This window comes from Melospiza georgiana, chromosome 1 (genome assembly GCF_028018845.1).
Source record: "Melospiza georgiana isolate bMelGeo1 chromosome 1, bMelGeo1.pri, whole genome shotgun sequence".
In the NCBI taxonomy this organism is placed as follows: Eukaryota; Metazoa; Chordata; class Aves; order Passeriformes; family Passerellidae; genus Melospiza; species Melospiza georgiana.
In genome coordinates, this window is record NC_080430.1 from 101,551,871 (window position 1) to 101,570,786 (window position 18,916).

Below are 18,916 nucleotides of genomic sequence, written 5' to 3' on the forward strand. Positions count from 1 at the left end.
AACAGTGGGCAATAAAAATTAGCTTTGGTGCTTTGGGGCAGAAACAGTGTGATTTGAGCTTTGTTTTTGCAGTGACTAAAACTAAACCATAAATGTCTGGCTGGATAAGCAAGAGAAGTGTCATTAACTGCAGGGACATGGTGCAATGACAGTCTAGCAATTAATTTTCCATGGCTGTCCTGTGACAGCAAATTTCCTGCTTACACAATGCTGGCTTGTCCCGGTCTATCACAACACTTTGTGTTTTCCAGGCTCTGACAGATGTGACAGTATGCTAAATGTCCCTTTTATTCTGCAGCTAACTGGAGAAAGAAACAAGTTAAAGCTTGTCATGGTCTCCCAGAGATATGTATTTTATATTCATTACTAGAGTGTAAACAACCTGTTTTGCAAGAAATGTTCTAGGGTGTTTTGAAAATACTTTCATTTCACTTTTAAGTTGTTTCAGCTCCCCACCTTTAAAGCCTATAATGAAGATGTGGTGTTGACACCCAGAGGAACATAGGTATGAGTGTAAATACACTGTATGAGTCTGTAACTCTCATTCAGAATGTTTCTTAAGAAGGCACTTGTTTAAATGAGACGTGAAAGTCTGTAATGCAATATTCTCCTCTGTGAATAATGCAGCAATGTTACATTGAATAACCAGAAATGAGGGAGTTTCCAGCAATCCAGTTTAATAGTTTCTTCATATGTCTGTGTTTAAACATCAAACAGGCTTCAAACAAAACAAAAAAGAGTAATATACAATTCAAGAAAATACCTAAAGCTATTACAGTTTTGGTTTCTCCTTGGTTGATTTACAGTTATGTACAAAACTGTCTTATTTGCAATATCCAGTAATGATTTAATGATTTATTTACATCAGCTGGTGACTTTCACTATGCAGTGGAACAGTCTCCTTTTGTCATGTATATTCATAGTTGCAAGAGCCAACATTTAGAGGCTATTTATGGATAGGATTAAGAGATGGGCTGAATCAAGGCAAGATTCTCACTACTGACCTCCAGCATTCTCTGAAATCCTATTTTCAGATATAGCTGAAGGAAGACTCTATCCCCTAGTGCACTGATAATCAGTATATCAGTCAGCATAATAAGGGATCTCCACTGAGAATAACATTCCCACTTATGTCAGAGGGAGATAAATGTGAGCTGGAGGAATAGTAAATTTTAAGCAGACAAAATGTATAACTCTGGTGCTAAAGTTGCACCTTACTTCTCCTGTCAGAAACCTCCTAAGCAAATGAAGACATAAAGTAGGCTCTGAGTATATGGGAATACTTTCCAATTTTTCTTATACAAGAGATAAAATTAGAAGGGAAAAAATATAATTTTATCATAATATGCAAACTGTGTCATAGAATCACTGAATAATTTGGGTTGGAAGGCACCTGTGGAAGTAATCTGCTCCTAGTGGTTCAAAGCAGGGCCAACTTCAAAGTTAGTCAGCTTTCAATTTAGTGCAGATTTTTCAGGGCCATGTCAAGTTCTAAATATCTCTAAAATGGATTTTGCACAACCATTGAGCACCTGTTCACACATTTGACCACCCTTATGGCAAATAAATTTCCTAAAACCCAATCAGGAATTTCAGCTTGAAAATGTAACCTAACACTCATGGAATAAATCATAAACTGTCTACTGATAAACAAGAGTTTTACAGCATATATAAACCAAGTATTACAAGCATTATTTTTCCAGATTTCAGATGGAAGAGTTCATTTTTTCAATATATATTCAGCTATCTAGTCAGTAGTTTAATACCACTTGGAATCTTTCCATAACTTAAATCACAGCACAAGATATGCACCATTCGTTCTCATCAAGAAATATCAAAGCTCCTCCCTCTTTTGTAAGCCCAGATTTTGCACCTTACACAGCTGTTGCAGAACAACAGGTTTATGAATGCATGACTGGATGCAAACTACTCACACAAAAGGCATGAGTGTTTCAGCTTAGGATCCTCTCAACTAAGAGGAAAACTGTTTGTTTGGGGAACAAAAGTCAGGATTCTGTTATAGCTACATGTACTTGATGTTTCTAAATCCTTTTTTTGCCATTGCCTGCCATGCCTTTCGATTATCAAACTTGTTTTGTCTCTCCCAACTTGAAAGATGCAATCTGCAGTAACACCAGCTCTTCACATCCAAAAGGGTTTTCTAATGTGTATAGAAAGGCAGCCACTCACTCAAGCTTTCCATCTCCACAAAATATTACATGAATATTACAGGCTGTGCTCCCTTTGCTTCCCTAGCCCTGGCAAATTAAAAAAAAAAAAAAAAAGAAAGACAAACTAGAATCAGCTCAGTCTTCATATTCAGCCTTAAAATCCACCTGTAGTACATCTTGCTTCACAGTGATTTGAACATATATAGTCATATATGACAAAGTGCTGTATCCAGCCTGGAAAATCTCGTGGAAACATTGGCATCTTACACAGTACAGATTTTATTGACAGTAACAGTCATGACTGGAATACAAGACTGCTGATATGTGCACATGTATTGATCATAACTGCCGACCAAGGTACGTGGAGCTTGATAATTGGAGCTACTTCTCTGATTTTATGTCTTCAGAAGGAAATAGCAAAAAATTTCCATCTTAGTTCTGGGCATCAAAATAAACCATGCTTGTTTTTATTTAGAAAGATAAACTTTTATTATTTTTTTATATCTAGAGAGAGAAATAACACTAAAAGAAACACACATTGAGAGGCTAGTGGGTTCATTCACATGGCAGAACTCACTCATTGCATTTAGCAGAAATAAAAACAAGGTTTTCCCTGTATAACCCTCTTATAAATGCCAATCTTCAATAGAGTAAATGAGATTCAAAATATCCTTTATCCCGATAATACAGATGGACTGAGTAGCTCCAACCACCAGCATGAGAGAGGTGTGTGGAGGGAAAGAAATGTAAAAATCACACTTTTAAAAAGGGTTTCTGATTGTTGTGGGAATCATGACAGCTGAATGGAGAAAATGTTCCATAGGCATTTCACCAGAATTACAGGATGCAGGAAGATGTTGCTTTTCCAGTCTCTTCCCTGGTTTGGTTTTGTTATCTTAATATTTGTTTGATAACCCACAGAGCATTCTCAGGCTATAGCAACAAATTATCTCTTTGAAGGTCTTCCTCATTTCCTGGCTACGAAAGGCGTAGATCAAGGGGTCGATCACCGAGTTGCACATAATGAGGATGAGGTACATGTTGAAGTGAGACATGAAGCAAACACAGTAGAGGTTTTGAGGGCAGGAGATCATCAGGATGAGATGAAGGAAGAATGGAGCCCAGCAAACAATGAAGATGCCAAGAAGCATAGTCAGAGTGATGGCTCCTTTCATGCTGGTTCTTTGACGGACAGAGTTGTACCCAGGCAAAGCAGCGATTTTCTTCACATGAGTACGAGCCAGGAGGAACATATGGATGTACAGTGAGACCATGAGGAACAGCATGGTAAAAAACATAGTGATGAGACAAATGACCACATAAGTTGACTCATAGTAAAGAATGAAGATAATGCCACAGCCCGTGCAAAAGGTCCAGATGCATGCAATAATGAGCCCCGACCTTTTCACTGTCATAATGTTGTGATAACGCAGGGCGTAGAAGATAGTGATATATCTGTCTACTGCTATAGCCAGCAAACTGCACATGGAAGCCACCACAGATATACAGATCATGGAATCAAAGACATTGTCTATATGACGGACAAAGGCATCTTCCATGATGATGTGTCTATTGTTTATTAAGTATATGGTTATGGTCTCCCAAGCATTAGAGACACTAACCAGCATGTCAGCCACTGCTAAACTGCAAACAAAAAAATACATGGGTGAGTGCAAGTTCTTGTTCTTAACTATTGCACATACAACTAGTATGTTTTCAAGGAGGCTTACAATGCCCAGAGTTAGGAACACCTCAGCTGAGATGACCACTTGCTCACATGGTGATGACTTGTTCTTCGCAGTAGGCACAGTAAAGTTGCTACCGAAGGCACTCAGGTTTAGTTCAGAAACATTGAATTGAGAGGATGTGTTCATCTCTGGGAGCTAACACATTCTGTTCCTTCTGAAGGGCTTGCCAAGGAGTGTGGTAAATGCATTTTCCAAAAGGCAGAAGATCCTGCCTAAAAAAAATATAGCATGAAGATTACAGGCAGAAGTTGACAATAAATACCAGCCATTTCTATTTAATTTGGCTTGTACATGTCCCACCACATTCCTTCACTGATTCTAAATTAAACTTTGGTTGGCTCAGAGATTTTCTACCTATCTTTACTGGGAAATTAAAATCACAAACAGATGAAAAGATTCCTGCACTCTTCATTCATAGTTTTGTTTATTCTATCTGGTTCCCTGGAGTACTGCCCCAGAATGTCCTGGAAATTCTGCTGAAAAGCAAACAAAAAGCAGTTTTCCCAGTCCCAGCTCTCAGACCCCAGAAATGCAGGAGGATGTAGCATTGCCTCCAGCAGAAACCACTCACTTGAATACAATATAGAGAAGTTTCTATTATTGACACAATAAAGGATTGAACATTTTCAGTAAAAGGTTTAAATGCTTTCCTGACTTTTGTACATTTACTTTGGCATGAACTATATTATAAACACCTTATCTGTGCAGTGTTAACATGCTCATTTAAAAGCATGGTATTAAACACCTAACCAAAGCAAATCCATACATTTCAGGACACACTAAGGTTACAGAACTGGTGTGAGTAGATTTCTTTAGTAAAAGAAGTTCTCTTCCAAATCCAGAATATTTTATTCAATGGTTTTCTGGTAATGACAATATTTAGGGAAAGTTATAAGTCATCACATTTTCAATAAAAGGAATATTTAGAGCTGATTGTCAGTGACTTGTTGCAAGTACAAATTCAAAGCATATCATGCTAAACAATTTTCAGTTTCAAAAAGCCACATTTTATTTGCAATCAGGAATTTACTGTACCTATTTACCAGAGCCGCTCCTTCAGCTGCTTTTCCTCATCTGCAACGTTTCCTCCAGAGAGCCCAAGTTTCAGCCCCCCTGACATCTGGGGCTGGGGACTCCTTGGTGGCAAAAGATGAAAAAAAAATAGAGGGAAAGGAATTAGTAAATCCATAGAGTCAAAGCTGACCACCTCTAAATTACTTACTGTGCAACTGCCTTTTTATAGACTCCAAGCAATAATGACTTCAGTACTCGAACTGTGGCTCCTCCTCCCCTTCTTTGCCCCCCTGGACTTCCCTTGCCACAGATCTCACAGCAAAGGCTTGGGTTTTTACCACCATCTAGTGGCCTTCCCCTCTCTTTCTAACTGAACAGGGATTCTGATCTGAAATTCGTTATGAGCTTTCTATAATATTAAAGGGGGGAAATGGACCAGACATGCTCCTTTCCTTTGTTTTCTTTGCTGCTTCTACTACACTGACAATAAGTTCATCCTACAATAGTACTCCAAAAGAGGATAAAAGGTTATTATTGAAGTGGAAGGCTTATTACTGCTATAAGCGTTTTTTCTCATATTCAGCTTTGCTGGGACTTTTTCAGAAATAAGAACCCCACTGTTATAAAACTTAGAGAACATACAGTCAAACCCACCATGCCACTAATAGAAAATATATTTAAATAATTTGTATTAAAACAATTGAACAAATAAACAGCTGTGTTCTGTGCCCCTTGCTAGAATAGAGATTTCAGCGCAGAAATGGAAGGGGCAGTGTATCATTCCAGGAGCCTGAGCTTCCCGAGATGGATGTGAATTCCCCCAGGGGCCCAAGAGCTGCCAAACTCAGTGCTCAGTATTCCAGTGGCTGAAGCTCCTCTGTGGTCTAGCAGTCAGGCAGCCAATGCTCCTTCTGGGCCTTGCCCAAAAGGCAGCCAAATCAGTTCAAGTCCTTAACAAATGGTCTCTGCTTCCAGGTGCGGGCTGGGGAATGCAAAGCACACACCTTCCTGACACTGCAAATGCCCTTCTCCTTAGCTGATAACCAGAGAGTCAGGCACCATGCAGGATTTGAAGTTAAATCGACACAGGAAGTCTCTGCTTCTCCAAATCACCGCTTTTCCAAAAATCAGTGGGTTGAGGTTTTTTCATGGTGTATAACAGTTCCAATTGCTTCTTTTTAACCTACAGCGTTTTTCTTAAAGCATCACTGTCGCAGAAATCTTTTATGAAAAATCCTTTCCTTAGGATTTTTCCTCCTGAGAAGCTGAGAGGCCTCAGGAACAAAATGTAAGCAATGGTTATCTGCTGCTGTGGAATGCAACAGGTGGATCTGTGATTAGCCCATGTTAGGTGTTTCTAATTAATGGCCAATCACAGCCCAGCTGTCTCAGACAGAGAGTCTGAGACAGAGCCTTTGTTATTCTTAGCTAGCCTTCTTGTTGTTTTATTCTTAGCTAGCCTTCTGATGAAATCCTTTCTTCTATTATTTTAGTATAGTTTTGATGTAATATATATCATAAAATAATAAATCAAGCCTTCTGAAACATGGAGTCAGATCCTCATCTCTTCCCTCAACCTGAGACCCCTGTGAACACTGTCACAGATCACCACCAACAAATCCTAATTTTCCTGTGCCACTTTTGCATTTTCATTATTAGCTAAAGTTTATCATTGAAAAGCAGATAAATCCCTATTTCTAATTAACGTACTCCACAGTAGGTTTCTCTGTTGTCACTGCTGGTTTCACTCTAACCCTTCACTCTAGGGGTGCAGAAACACCTGGGCCATTAGATGAAATATCTTTATGTACAGATAGTCCCTGGACAAAGGGTGACAATGAAAACGGGTTTTTTATCATTTTGAGTAAAATGGCTCTTTTAGCATTATAGAGTTATAGTCAGGAGATGAACTTTGCCTATCCCTTCTCTCCAGTACTGGAAAGAGAAGTTAAATTATCACAAACTAGAGGTCACAAACTGTGGTCAAATGCAGCTGTTAAATCTGAGTGGATCATGCCATCTGCTGAGCACACACACTGCCTGCTGTATCTCGCCTGTGTGCCAGTTCTGAGCTCTTAGTTCTTTGCTATGATCAAAAGAAAAGAATAGAGAAAGATCATCTGCAGTCCTCTTTCTGTTCTTTAATGTGAAGCATGGTTTTGGTAACATGTTTTCAGCAAAGTTAACTTACCTTAGCTAACTTTGGTTATCATTTCCATAGCTTTTCATTTTCCCATTGCATGTCCTAGAAGTCAGATACCTAACAGTAAATTTTACTTGTTCCTGTGCTCTTATATCTAGCAAGAACTGTGCAGACATTGTACTCTTTCCATTTCCAATTACTTCTCTTGCAGTACCCAACTTGCTTTATGTTGTTGTATATCACATTGTCTCTTGTTAGGTTCAGTTAATTCCATTTTCAAATTGCTCTGTATGTTCAGTTTAACAAATCTCTTTGCAGGCCAGCTGAACTGCTTTACAAAAGTTTTCAGTGTACCTGGTAGGGCTCAGCAAACCAGCCAGTGGCAGGAAATTAATTACTCATCAGACTGGGTGGTTCGGCTGTTATTTCTTAGAGCAATGCCAAGTTTCTTACAAATAAACTATGAATCAGCATTTGGATTCTTGTTCCACAAGCCAGACACTGCAGGTGTAAACCTTGGTAGAATTGCTTATGCTACACCAAAAAAAAAAGTCCCTTATTTACAAAACTCACAGAAAAATTGCCTGCCTAGGAACTGGGTACTGGTACAGACACATTTTTTCTTATGTTAGAGGATGAAATGAAAAAAAAATACTTTCCTTCTCCACCCCTACCCACCAAAAAAGAGGTTTTTTTATTATATTGCTGCAGTAAGCAGCTCTTTAGTGCTTGCTGTAGCTTGACAAGAAGGTAACTGAAAGGACACCCAAACAGCAGTGAGTGGAGGCAGGCAAGTGAGTTATAAAGATTTGAATTAAAGGGCTATGGCAGCAGATCTTTGGATTCTCTGGGGAAGAATCAAAGAACAACTTCTCAGCTGCAGGACTCCTGAAGGAATAGGCTTAGGTTTATGATCTCAATTTTCAGCTCCCTCGACCAAGAAATTTCTTTGGGTTGTAGGAAAAGAGATTGAAAGTGCTACAGAAAGACATCAGTGAATAAAAGAAAGAAGTAAAATAGGATTCTGATAGAAAAAGAGAAGCCAGGACCTGTCTCAGTCCCATGCCATTCTTTTCAGCTGTGAATTTGTTGAGAGAGAGCAGAAGCCACTCCAGATACATATTTGCCTCTCAGGCTTTGTCAGCAACCAGACTGGGAGCCCATGACAACATCGCTGGCAGAAACAGCTGGGCCCTGCTTGCCATCAGCAGCACCAACAATCCCAGCCAGAATCCCTTTTGCCCTGCACATCCACTGGAACTACACTGACACATAGGGCAAGTTTCATCACGTCGAAATCAGCAAGGAATTGCCATCTGAATGATAGCAAGATACTGATTTTATCAATAAATGGATAAATTAGGCCAATGGAAGGACATGTTCCCAAACAAGTTTCTGTAGAAGAGTTGGTTACACTCAGATGCATTTTGGTATTAATCTATGCTAATCTTAACAGATTCAGAGAAGTGTTGGTTGTGTTAATAAAAATTTACCAAACTTGTCTAGCACTAACACATGTAAGAAATTCAATTCCAGTATCCTTCTGCAGCTCTTTATATCTATTTGTTGAAAATACCTTTGTTTCATTTAACATAACCAGGATTGGTGCTCTTGGTCTATTTATAAAATCCTTCTTCTGTCTAATTCTTATCTATGTTGTCATCAGCAGAATATTTCAAAGTCACAGAGGATCCTTCCAGACTGCTCTAAGAGATAACCTGTGCATGTGCCAAAAGGGAAGATCATGGCCTTCTCTGCATTCAAATCACATAACAAATGTTCTTTAATTTCCACACTGAGAAAACTATTTGTCCTGGCCCATGTACTGAGTAGCCTTGTCTGAGCCCCATCAAGGTCCCCACTGTTAGCTCCTCAGCATTACAGTCAGTTAGCCTTTAGTAATGACAGCCAATTCATTGAGATTAAAAAAAAAAAACTTTATTACTCCTTGTCCTGAAATAAAAAAGCTGGATGAAGTGATGACAGACTGTCAGTATTTCAGTCTTCCTGTCTGAAAGCCTGAAAGTTAGGCTTTGCAGTAAGCAGTGGCATAGTGAATACTTTCTTTTACCTCATGGCCCTAATCTTCAAATCAACATCTGATCTTTTGTATTTTTTTCAGAAAGAAAAGGAAGTCTGAAAAACAGCATCAAAATATAAAACAATCTGTGCCCTGTTAAGGGTAGGATCAGCCGTACTTAGCATGACTGCAGTAGCACTTTTGGCCATCAAACCCTTCAGCTGAGTCCTTCAAAATGGTTTGAGATAGGTACCAACTGAGAGTGGCCAGAGACTATCAGTGGTGCTTCTTGCATTAGAGTACAAAGCTGAGAAAGATACAGTATGGTACAAAAAGCATTCAAGAAAGATTTATCCTAATAACTGTTGGTATCGTATTGTTATTATCATATTTCTAGAGTCCCATACTTGCAATCATATTCCTAAAGTCTCGTACCTTCTTGGCTGGTTTTCTACCATGCAGCTCTTCTCTGCTGTGCAGTTCCTCACAGCTTCACAGGAACTCCTCCAGGGCTCTTGACCCACCCCCCGTTTTATCCCAGTTATCTTCACGAGCCACAGCTGCTGCCCAACTAAGGACTTTGCAGCTGTAGCTCATTTAGAATAACTGGGACCCACTTATCCAATACATAGATTTTACAGGGGCTCTCAGGGACTCTCACTACAAATAACCTAAAATGGATGATGTTGTAACCAGCCTCCCAAACTGTAAAAGAGCAACAAGAGGTTTAGGAACCATCATTTTTATGTGCCACTAAATGGAGCAACGAATCACCCCCTAGCCTTGTGTTAGAGGACGGGTCGGCAGTACAGACCTGGTGAATCTGAAGGGTCAGCTGCAGCCTCCACAAGGCACAGATAACCAGCAGGAGGCTGCAGAAGCTTTCTGACAGAAAAGAGAGATGATTCCATAATAAACAAACAGTCTGGGATAAGGAAAAAGCCAAACCAGCAGGTGTTGATTTGATACTTCTTTCTGGAAGGGCTGGTTGAGACCCCATAGTAATTTAAAGCCCTTTAAAGGGCCTCAGTAGGTTGGAGAGATGAGCAGAGAAGAATAGTCTGAAATACAACAGAGGCAAATGCAGGGTCCTACTAGCAAAGAGCAAACCTCCTGAACACAGTGCACTGTGCTTAGATCATCCTTCCCCACTTTATTTTAGTACAAAGTACATGCTCAAATCTACTTTATGTGAGTGTAAAGAGGCAGGAATTCCTTGGACTGAGTGTCAAAATTCTGATTTCTGATTTTTATATAAAGTACTGGTCTAAAGAGATCCCTTGAAAAGCTGCTCACTTCCATCTTCCTTTCCTCCAGATAAGCAGAGGAGCACAGCATGGACCCTTCCCTGGGAGCCCTGCACTCCCCATCCTGGCTTGCTTTGGCCCGAGAGCCTTGACAACTCAGTGTCTCTTTGTCCTGTGCTATCTCCCTGGTCAGGTGTTGGCATTTCAGCACAGCATGAACATGGAAAGTTAACAAAGCAGCTGAAGAAAAACCTCAATTTGATGCACAGTGAGAATTATCCTTAATTCTCCATCTCACAGAGACCTTGCTACACACAGAAAACTGCAGATGCAGTAACGTGTGCATGCTGCTCCTGTCAAGGCAATGTAAATGTCTCTGTTCGATGCACATGGTAACTGAGCATGGATCCATGTGCTACACAGGCAATTTTCAAGAACACCCAGGCTACAATATCAACATTTGTCTCTAGTAGTGTTCAGTGCTACCTCTCTGTACTCATATATAGGTTCTTTCCTCACTCTCTGTTCAGGTTGGCAAAAAATGCAGCTACTTCCTATTTAATGAGGTGTCTAAGTGCAAAAAGAAGAACTAAATAACAGCCATTTAGCTCAGAACTCAAATTCTTTCTGTCAGTCCCTTACTACACTATGTTTTCTGATCTTTTTGGCAATAAAGTCTTGCAATAAACAGTACCTTGTTATGTCAGGATCTTTTTTTAATCACTGTATCCTAACAGAAAAAAATATTATTTCAGACCTTGAAACTATTTTCCTTCTAGTATTCACCTGCTAAGGAGTGAAAGGGTGGAATATTGCTATGGCTGTAATGAAAGCTGTCAAAATTTGAAAGGTTAAGTTATATTAGCCAGAAGCAAAGAGACTTGCAGAAAGGAAAGCAGTTCAGTATCAAATCTGAACCCAGAATATCTTCTATACTGCAGTAACCAGTGCATGCAGTTGTACTATTGAGAACTTAAATCAGTTTACAATAAAACATTGTCCTCAATGGTAAGCTGTTTGCTGGCATACAAAAATCAAGTGACTCTCATGGTCCTCCCAGATTCCTGGCATTTAAAATTTCAAGCATCATTAATCCCTCACAAAAGTAGGTAATGTGTCCTGATGTTCTTGATGTCTGATCCACTATTAAAAGTGAAGCAGAACCTGAGAAAACTCTTGTGATGCTGATTTGCTGAGGATGCTGCTATGATTCACCTTCCTGGCTTTCCTGGGTTTACAAAGTGCCTAGTTACAAAAGAAGATCATACAATCATTTCCTTTCAGCTTGTTTTGAAACATGAATAAAAACCCCTTTCCTTTCTTTCTCCCCACCCAAACAAAGAAACACATCATAACACAAGAGACACCAAATGATTTCAGAGAGAGAACAAGCAAGCTCTGGTTCTGATGAAATTTAACCCTGAGCCAGTGCATGGCTCAATCATTCAGCTAAGAGGGATGGCAGATCTGCATCTCCAAGAAATCTGCTATTGGATTAGTTGGGAAATCAATTTCTGCAAGAGCTGAGATGGACTTATGCAATGGTTACTCAACTAAGTTATATTTCTTCATTCCATCTCCAGTGGCTGATAAATAAAAAGAAAAAAAATAATGCTTGGTATCTACAACTTTCATTACTTTTATTGTTGAGCTCCTCATTAATTATAGGGTGGAGGTCAATGCTGGCTAAAGATCACGGCCTTCAAAGTGGTGAATGCCTGCATCCTTGTCAAAGTGCTTATTAAAGACATTGAATACCTACCATGCACACCAAATTCAATGGCTAATTGAAAGCAGGCATTGAAATATTTCCATTTGGGGGATGATAGATAAATCCCTGAAACTTCTGGGCGAAAATTTAAGCTTTAATCTTAAGGAAAAATCCTTTTTTTCCCCCGCTGTGAATCTGTACTTGAGTTACCAGCCTTCATGGCCTCCAGGGCTGACAGAAAACTCCAGCACTCTTCAAGAAATACCCTGGGGAGCTGAGAGGGAAGACACAATTGTGTAGATCCTTCACCAGAACCAGACAGGAGCTTCTGTTCCACGTGCCCATGTAAGACACATTGATGGACCAGCAGAACAACACGACCCTCTAGCTCTGGAGACTGTCTGCATTCCTTGTACTCTCGTCTGGACATATAAACCCACCAGCAATGTTGTAATTGAGATTTAAACAGCAAGGATTGCCCATGTTAGCATAACTCCAATAATGTCACATACAGCTACAGAACATGGCTCTGATTCCTAAAAGCAAGTATGCTTTTGTTGATATATCCTGGTCTGTCAATGATCAGCTCATACAGAAAATTTCCTGAAAGCCAGCAGGGAACAATTAAAGTCTGAATACCTACAGATGCACAGATTTGTAGCTAAGGTATGGCCTCTCCAGGGAGAAAAAAGGTTCAGTGAAAGTAGTAGCTGTGTACTAAATTTATATATATGCAAATATTTTTTTCAACAGTAAGGGACAAGTTAATCCAAAGATTTAAGAGAATTAGAACAACAAGGCCAAAGAGAACTTGCAAATCTCCTAACTTTTCTCCAGAAAAAAAATTAGCAGGGAGAGCAAGTTCACAGGCTCTTATTCAAAAGATGAAACAAAAGAAGCCTCATTTCCAGCAATGAGAAAGAAACTTGGTCAGTATACATCTCAATTTTACAAACAGAATTAATATTGACCTGCAGGATCAACATTATCAAGTTCAATGATACCAACATTTCTGACAAACAGGAAACACAAAGTATACTTCCCAGTACAACACGAATTCAGCCTTAACAGTAGGACAGTTGGAGCTTTGTCTTAAGACACAATGAGAAAAAAACTAAAGAAAATCAATTCTCTCTTTGAGCGTGTTTGGCTAATTTGAGGTTTGCAATAAACTGATTTTTTGATGCTGAGTTAAAATTAACTGTTACTAACATAGTGACTAATAGCCATGAGAAAACAGAACAGTAACACAAGTAAACAGCCTTCTTTTTCAGGGTTACAAAATTCTATTTTCAGCAGGCTAAGCAAGACTAGGAAAAAAATCACAGTGCTTCTCAGTTACAATAATACAATTAATTAAAATACAAAGGCAAATGAAAGTTTAATATTACAGCATTTATAAGAGAGATCATTTAATCAACTAATGAAATTTCCACCTCTTCATTAGTCCTTTAAAAGGTAGTAAATTTGTCAGTAACTAGATGCAAGAAGAGTCTCAAAATTATTTTAAGATTATCACAGCAGGTTCACAAAGTGCCAGAGAATAACAAGAAGGCCATGGGAATTGCCTGGGAAGCAATATCCTCTACAAGTCAGAGGATACAGTGAGAGGAAGTTCAGGACTCCTGTTTCTGTGGAATAGATATTTATTTTTTATCCTGATAGTTAGTGCTGGATTTAGACCAATGTAGAGTTTATGCCCTACAGTGGATGATCAGCGTCTGACCGGGCACAGAACGGGGTGGACAGGCAACAAGCACTGCCCTAAAGCATGACACTATCAAGTTAAGCTATCAAAAAATTGCTTAAAGAAATTTGAACCAGCTGAATGAGCCTGTGTTGCATCAGAGCTTTGCATCACAGCCAGATTCCTAACAGAGGATCAGAACATTATCTTTACTGCAAATTCAAGCTGCAGCCCCTACATCCTTTCCAGCTGAGATTCTTGCCAATTTTAATGTTGCAGGCTAATGTCTGTTTGATTTTGTCTTTTTTGAAGCTGACCTAAGAAGACTTTGATTTTTTTTTTCCCATAAGACATTTCAGAATAGAATTTCATTAACAGCAGAACGACTACTGCTTTTGAGATTCAGGACATATGTTTGGGTCATTAAGTATTGACTTAAAGGCTAACTCCACCATGGGAAATCTTTGCCAAACCACAGCCTTAGACACCAAAACCACTCTATTATCTTAAATGCTTCTCAGAAACACATAAAATAAATACAATTGACCTTACTTGTTGATGTGTTTGCTAACAAATTACATCTGTTAGCAGGAATACAGAAGCATTGCAAATGCTTTTTGTATCTCCCAAAGCACAGCCCAATAACAAAGAGAAGAGCTCACTCAGATTACCTGAGGGAGCCAATTAGTAGATGAGGGCCATGAGGTGACCATGCCCAACAGAAGGATGACAATGATACCTGCACTCCTCCTCTCCTGACCCAGAGCAAATCACAGCATTTAGCTGCCTGAAAGACCACATATTTACTTATTTAAGAGGTAGAAGAGTTGAGTGCTCTGAGGTTTGTTGCTGTTGTGAATCCAGCGCTGATAAAACACATTTTCCAGGGAAGCAGGCCCATAATACCAGATTCTCCTGTCTCAGAGGAGGGTCCTAATGAATGGCTGCTATTAAAAGATCATGACTTACACTTGTTTGATCCTCTTCCCTATCCAGAGAGCTCGCTTTGGTGTAGACTCAACAAACAGCATCCCCTACAGTAGTGTCTTGGATGAACAGCTACTATTACTTAGAAAGTGGGAGGCTTGGAGTTGAAGCCCCTGACTCCAAGGGCACTCAGGCACCACTGGCCTGAGCGAGAGCTTGGGCTCCAAGGCTTTTCAATGAGATGTAGGCATCTCCTTTACTGCTCAAGGCCATGCTTACAGGGCTAAAATGCAGCTAATGCTATATTTATTCTACCTTCAATCCCAATCTCAGTGTAACCATGATAGAAAGTGTGTCAGATGGAGCAAAAGGTTAAAACCACCAGCTCTAGTAGCTTCCCTTCCTGTCCAGTGTCAAAACTAGGTTTGAAACTGTTGTAAAATAGTTGATAATTGTTAAGCATGGACTGTTAGTTTTGTTATGGTAAAAGGGGTTAAAGGGTAGTTATAAGAAATGCAGTTCTCAACATACCATACACCTGAGTAAAGTGCACCACCCCCCAGGTGAAATGAGCCAGCCTGGACAGAACTATAATGGGCCAATCAAGAGCCTTCAACCTTCATGCAAATGAAGGATTCAAGCAGAAACCAATCCAAAGTGACAAAAAACAAGGTAAAAAGGGGCATCTGACCAGTGAATCTGTGCTGCTCAACCTGGAACATTGGGCATATTGCTGCTCAAGAAAACCCACTGCCGGCGCTGCAGCATCCTCAATGGGAACACTCCTGCTCTGCCCACACTTGAGGCTTTTTGGTTTTTTTTTTCTAACAAATGCCAAAATCACTTTTAGTACTGGGAGTGTGATCCCATTTCTAACACTAGGACATGGAGCAGCACTCACCAAGTGAGCAATGCTGGTAGGGCAGGAGCGAGAACTGGAACACCCAGCTGTAAATAATATTCCCAAGCCTTGAAGGTTAGGATTTCTGTTTTAATTAGCTTTTGTGAAGCCAGTGTCTTCTGCTTGATCCATAAGATGAGTGGGCTTGTTTCTTAGTAATAGTATCAACAAACTAATAGTATTTTGCAAATTCTAGTTTTCCTGTTAGATTAAACTCTACTATTTGCTTTCAATCAGAAGAAAAGTTTAAGTATACAAGACTGAAGTAATTTGTCACTTTTCAAAACCACCATTTTACTATTAAAATCCAGTTTTAAAAAATGGGAGCTTTTAAGACAAAATTTTCTGAGCAACTGAAGATAGATACAATTGAAGATACCTCTTAATACATCTGCTTTAAGTTGTGAATTAGCAGCACGTCTAGTTCAACTGTTAATGAGAAAGCAAAACAACCTATCCTCACATACAGAAATACTGACTGATTTCAGAGAAAGCAATGGAGCTCTCAGAACATCAACAAGACACAGCTTCAGTGAAAAGTCCAACCTCCAGCTTTTACAGGAGCATTCTGCCCAATCTTTAAAGCAATAATGGTAAATTTGGCCACAAGTAGTTCAAACCAATTTGCTTTCTAATATGTCTTTTTTCTCTTCAAGGGCATTTTGACCACGGATTAGGAAACTGTAAGTTTCAAGGAACAGATTCAAACAGATGGAAGAGAAATATTGCACTGAAGAGGTTGCTGTGACCTTCATGTCTGAGCGAAGCCTTGTCCAGAAATTAACTTCTTTTGCCTCTCTGTGTTTCTTCGCTATTATTAAAGGTCGCCTCAGCAGAAGTTACTGGAAGTTGCCTTGGAAAACAGTCATGGAAAGTTACTCAAAAGCACATTGAAGTTTTAGGTAAGGTTTGATATCCTTGAGTATATATGGCGGCCGTTATTGCAGTATAGACTTGTACAATCAGATATTCTCTTAAGTGGTTGCTTGTTTTACTGATGTTGAAGAGGTAATAGAGACCTTCTTGTTCATTTTAAATTATTCCATTTTAGGGGTTTAACCCCAGCTGGCAACTAAGCACCACACAGCTGCTTGCTCCCAGTAGGACAGGGGAGAGAACCAAGAGAGTAAAAGTGAGAAAATTCATGGGTTGAGATAACAATAGTTTAGTAGGCAAAGCAAAATACATCCACATACAAAGCAGAGCGAGGAATTCAGCCACCACTTCCCAAGGTCATTCACCACATCCCTTTGGCCAGTTAGGGTCAGCTTTCCTGGCGGTGTCCACTGACAAGGCTTTGAACTCCCCCCCACCCCCATTCTCCTTGCTGGCAAGGCAGTAGGAGAAGCAGAAAAGGCCTTGACACCATGCAAGTGCTGCTCAGCAACAATGAAAATGTCCCTGAGCTATCAGACTGTTGCAACATACATTCAAAACATGTCCCCATAGCTGCTACTATGAAGAAATTAACTCTATCCCAGCCAAAACTAATGCAATAACCCAATGATTTCCTTCTCAGCAACTTCAAGTGGATGTATAAATGTCAAAGAAAAAATAACCGAATACTTATTTTTTTTTCTCTTAGTCGTCTTTGTTTCTTTCTGAACATGTAATAAAAAGTGATCCAAGTCTGGCAAAAAAACCCGCTTCTTACAAAGTCAGCAGTGAAAAAAGAAGTCTATTCCTGGAGTTGGAACAGCAGTGAGTAAAGAGGTACCAAGGATAAATTTGCTACAAAACTGCCCACACTACTGAAGTTAACACTGAACCCAGGTAACCAAGTTCCTCAAAAAGTCTGCTTTCTTCTCTAAACTTATCAAAGGTGAAAAACTAAGTGGTACATTTCAAGCAGCTACAGTAATTAGCACCTTTCCATCCAGTCTTAATTGCCTCCACAATAACAAGAGTCATAATTATGCTGCACTCCAATTTGCACTTCATTACACTAATTGCACAGCAACCAAATTTTGAAACTTTAAGTAATGTACTGATAAACAGAATCTTCACTATATTTCACAAGTGTTTAATTGCATTTCAAGGCAGCAAAACCTTATTCTGTGTAGCTGTGCTGAAGTAGATCACTGTAATGATTACACATACATCAGAAGAGATGTGTCTGCAAAAGCTGTGAAAAATCACATTGTGTTACTACTCAGTGAGCGGAGCACAAATATATTATATAAAGGCAGTCACCAGCAATAGTCTTGCCTTTAGCTTTGTAACTTATAGACTTCTAAACTTGCTCATCTTGCTCTCATGTTACTCCTTGTATTGTAGTACACACTGCTATTCAAATATCCATGCGCACAAATAAATTTAGCAGCTAATAGAAATGACTTTAAATACTCATTATACTTGCAGGATTCTAGGAGGGATCTGATTTTCAAGGACTGCCAAATATAGGTCATCTTTAAAAAATCAGATCTGTTAATATTAGTTTTAGTAGGGTGCCTTAAGGCATTATTTCTAAAAGCAGTAGCTTCTTAAAATTCAGCTGTGTTGTACCATGGTGGGTTGGGCCTGACTAGCAACAAAAAATCCAGCCTGACATTTGCCCTACACTCCTGCTGTGGTATCTGAAGAAAATATCAGGAAGGTTAGAAGACTAATGGATCAAGATAATTACATTTTAATAAGAAAAGCAAAAGTGTTGCGCAGAGGCCAAGCAAAAATAATTAATTCATCACTTCCCATTGGCTACCAGATGTCCAGACTCCTACAGGAAAGGTGGGTCCCGCATCCACAATGATTATTTGGGAAAACAAGCACCATAGCAATCAGGATAACCACAAATGTCTTCCTTTCCCCCAGCTTTTACTGCTGAGCTTGACATCATATGGTGTGGGACCTCCCTTTGGTCAGCTGGGGTCAGCGGGCCCAGCAGTGTCCCCTCACACCTCTTGCCTATCCCCAGCCTACTGGCCTTTGCAGGAGTGATTTGGAGAGAAAACCTTGGTGCTGTGGTAGCACTGCTCAGCAGTGACCAAAACAATGGTGTTTTATCAAGAGTGGTTTTGTCACAAATGCAAAGCACAGCTTCACTGATACCAGTGTGACAGCAACAAAGAGCAATCAAGTCTTTTTTGTTTGTCCTACAGACACACACACAAACCCTTGCTGTCTCTGATGGGCAGTCTGACTCATCCTAAGAAAAGAACATCAGGTGGAAATTGCAGAAGGAACTGTCTGGAGAGTTACATTATTAATACATTCCAGAAATGGAGGAGGTGTGATGATTGATGCACATGGTACACATCTGCCTGCAAAAGGTTGTAAAGAGCTACTGGACACTGGGAGAACTGGACAAACTGGTCTCCTGAGGTTGCAGGCAGCTTGTGGTGGATAAT

General features: G+C 39.7%; 1 protein-coding gene across 1 annotated transcript; it reads right to left on the reverse strand.

The window, feature by feature from the left end:
- Nucleotides 1-2,741: 2,741 nt before the first annotated feature.
- MC5R (melanocortin 5 receptor) lies at nucleotides 2,742-5,075 on the reverse strand. The gene is made up of 2 exons (XM_058030659.1): nucleotides 4,955-5,075; nucleotides 2,742-4,131 (listed from the first exon to the last, which is right to left on the reverse strand). The coding sequence occupies exon 2, from the start codon at nucleotides 4,043-4,045 to the stop codon at nucleotides 3,068-3,070; it is 978 nt and encodes a 325-aa protein (XP_057886642.1). The 5' UTR covers nucleotides 4,046-4,131; nucleotides 4,955-5,075; the 3' UTR covers nucleotides 2,742-3,067.
- Between the last annotated feature and the right edge of the window lie 13,841 nt (nucleotides 5,076-18,916).

Excerpts from the sequence above, each read along its gene's own strand:
- MC5R (XM_058030659.1), bottom strand. The coding sequence starts at position 4,045 with ATGAACACATCCTCTCAATTCAATGTTTCTGAACTAAACCTGAGTGCC.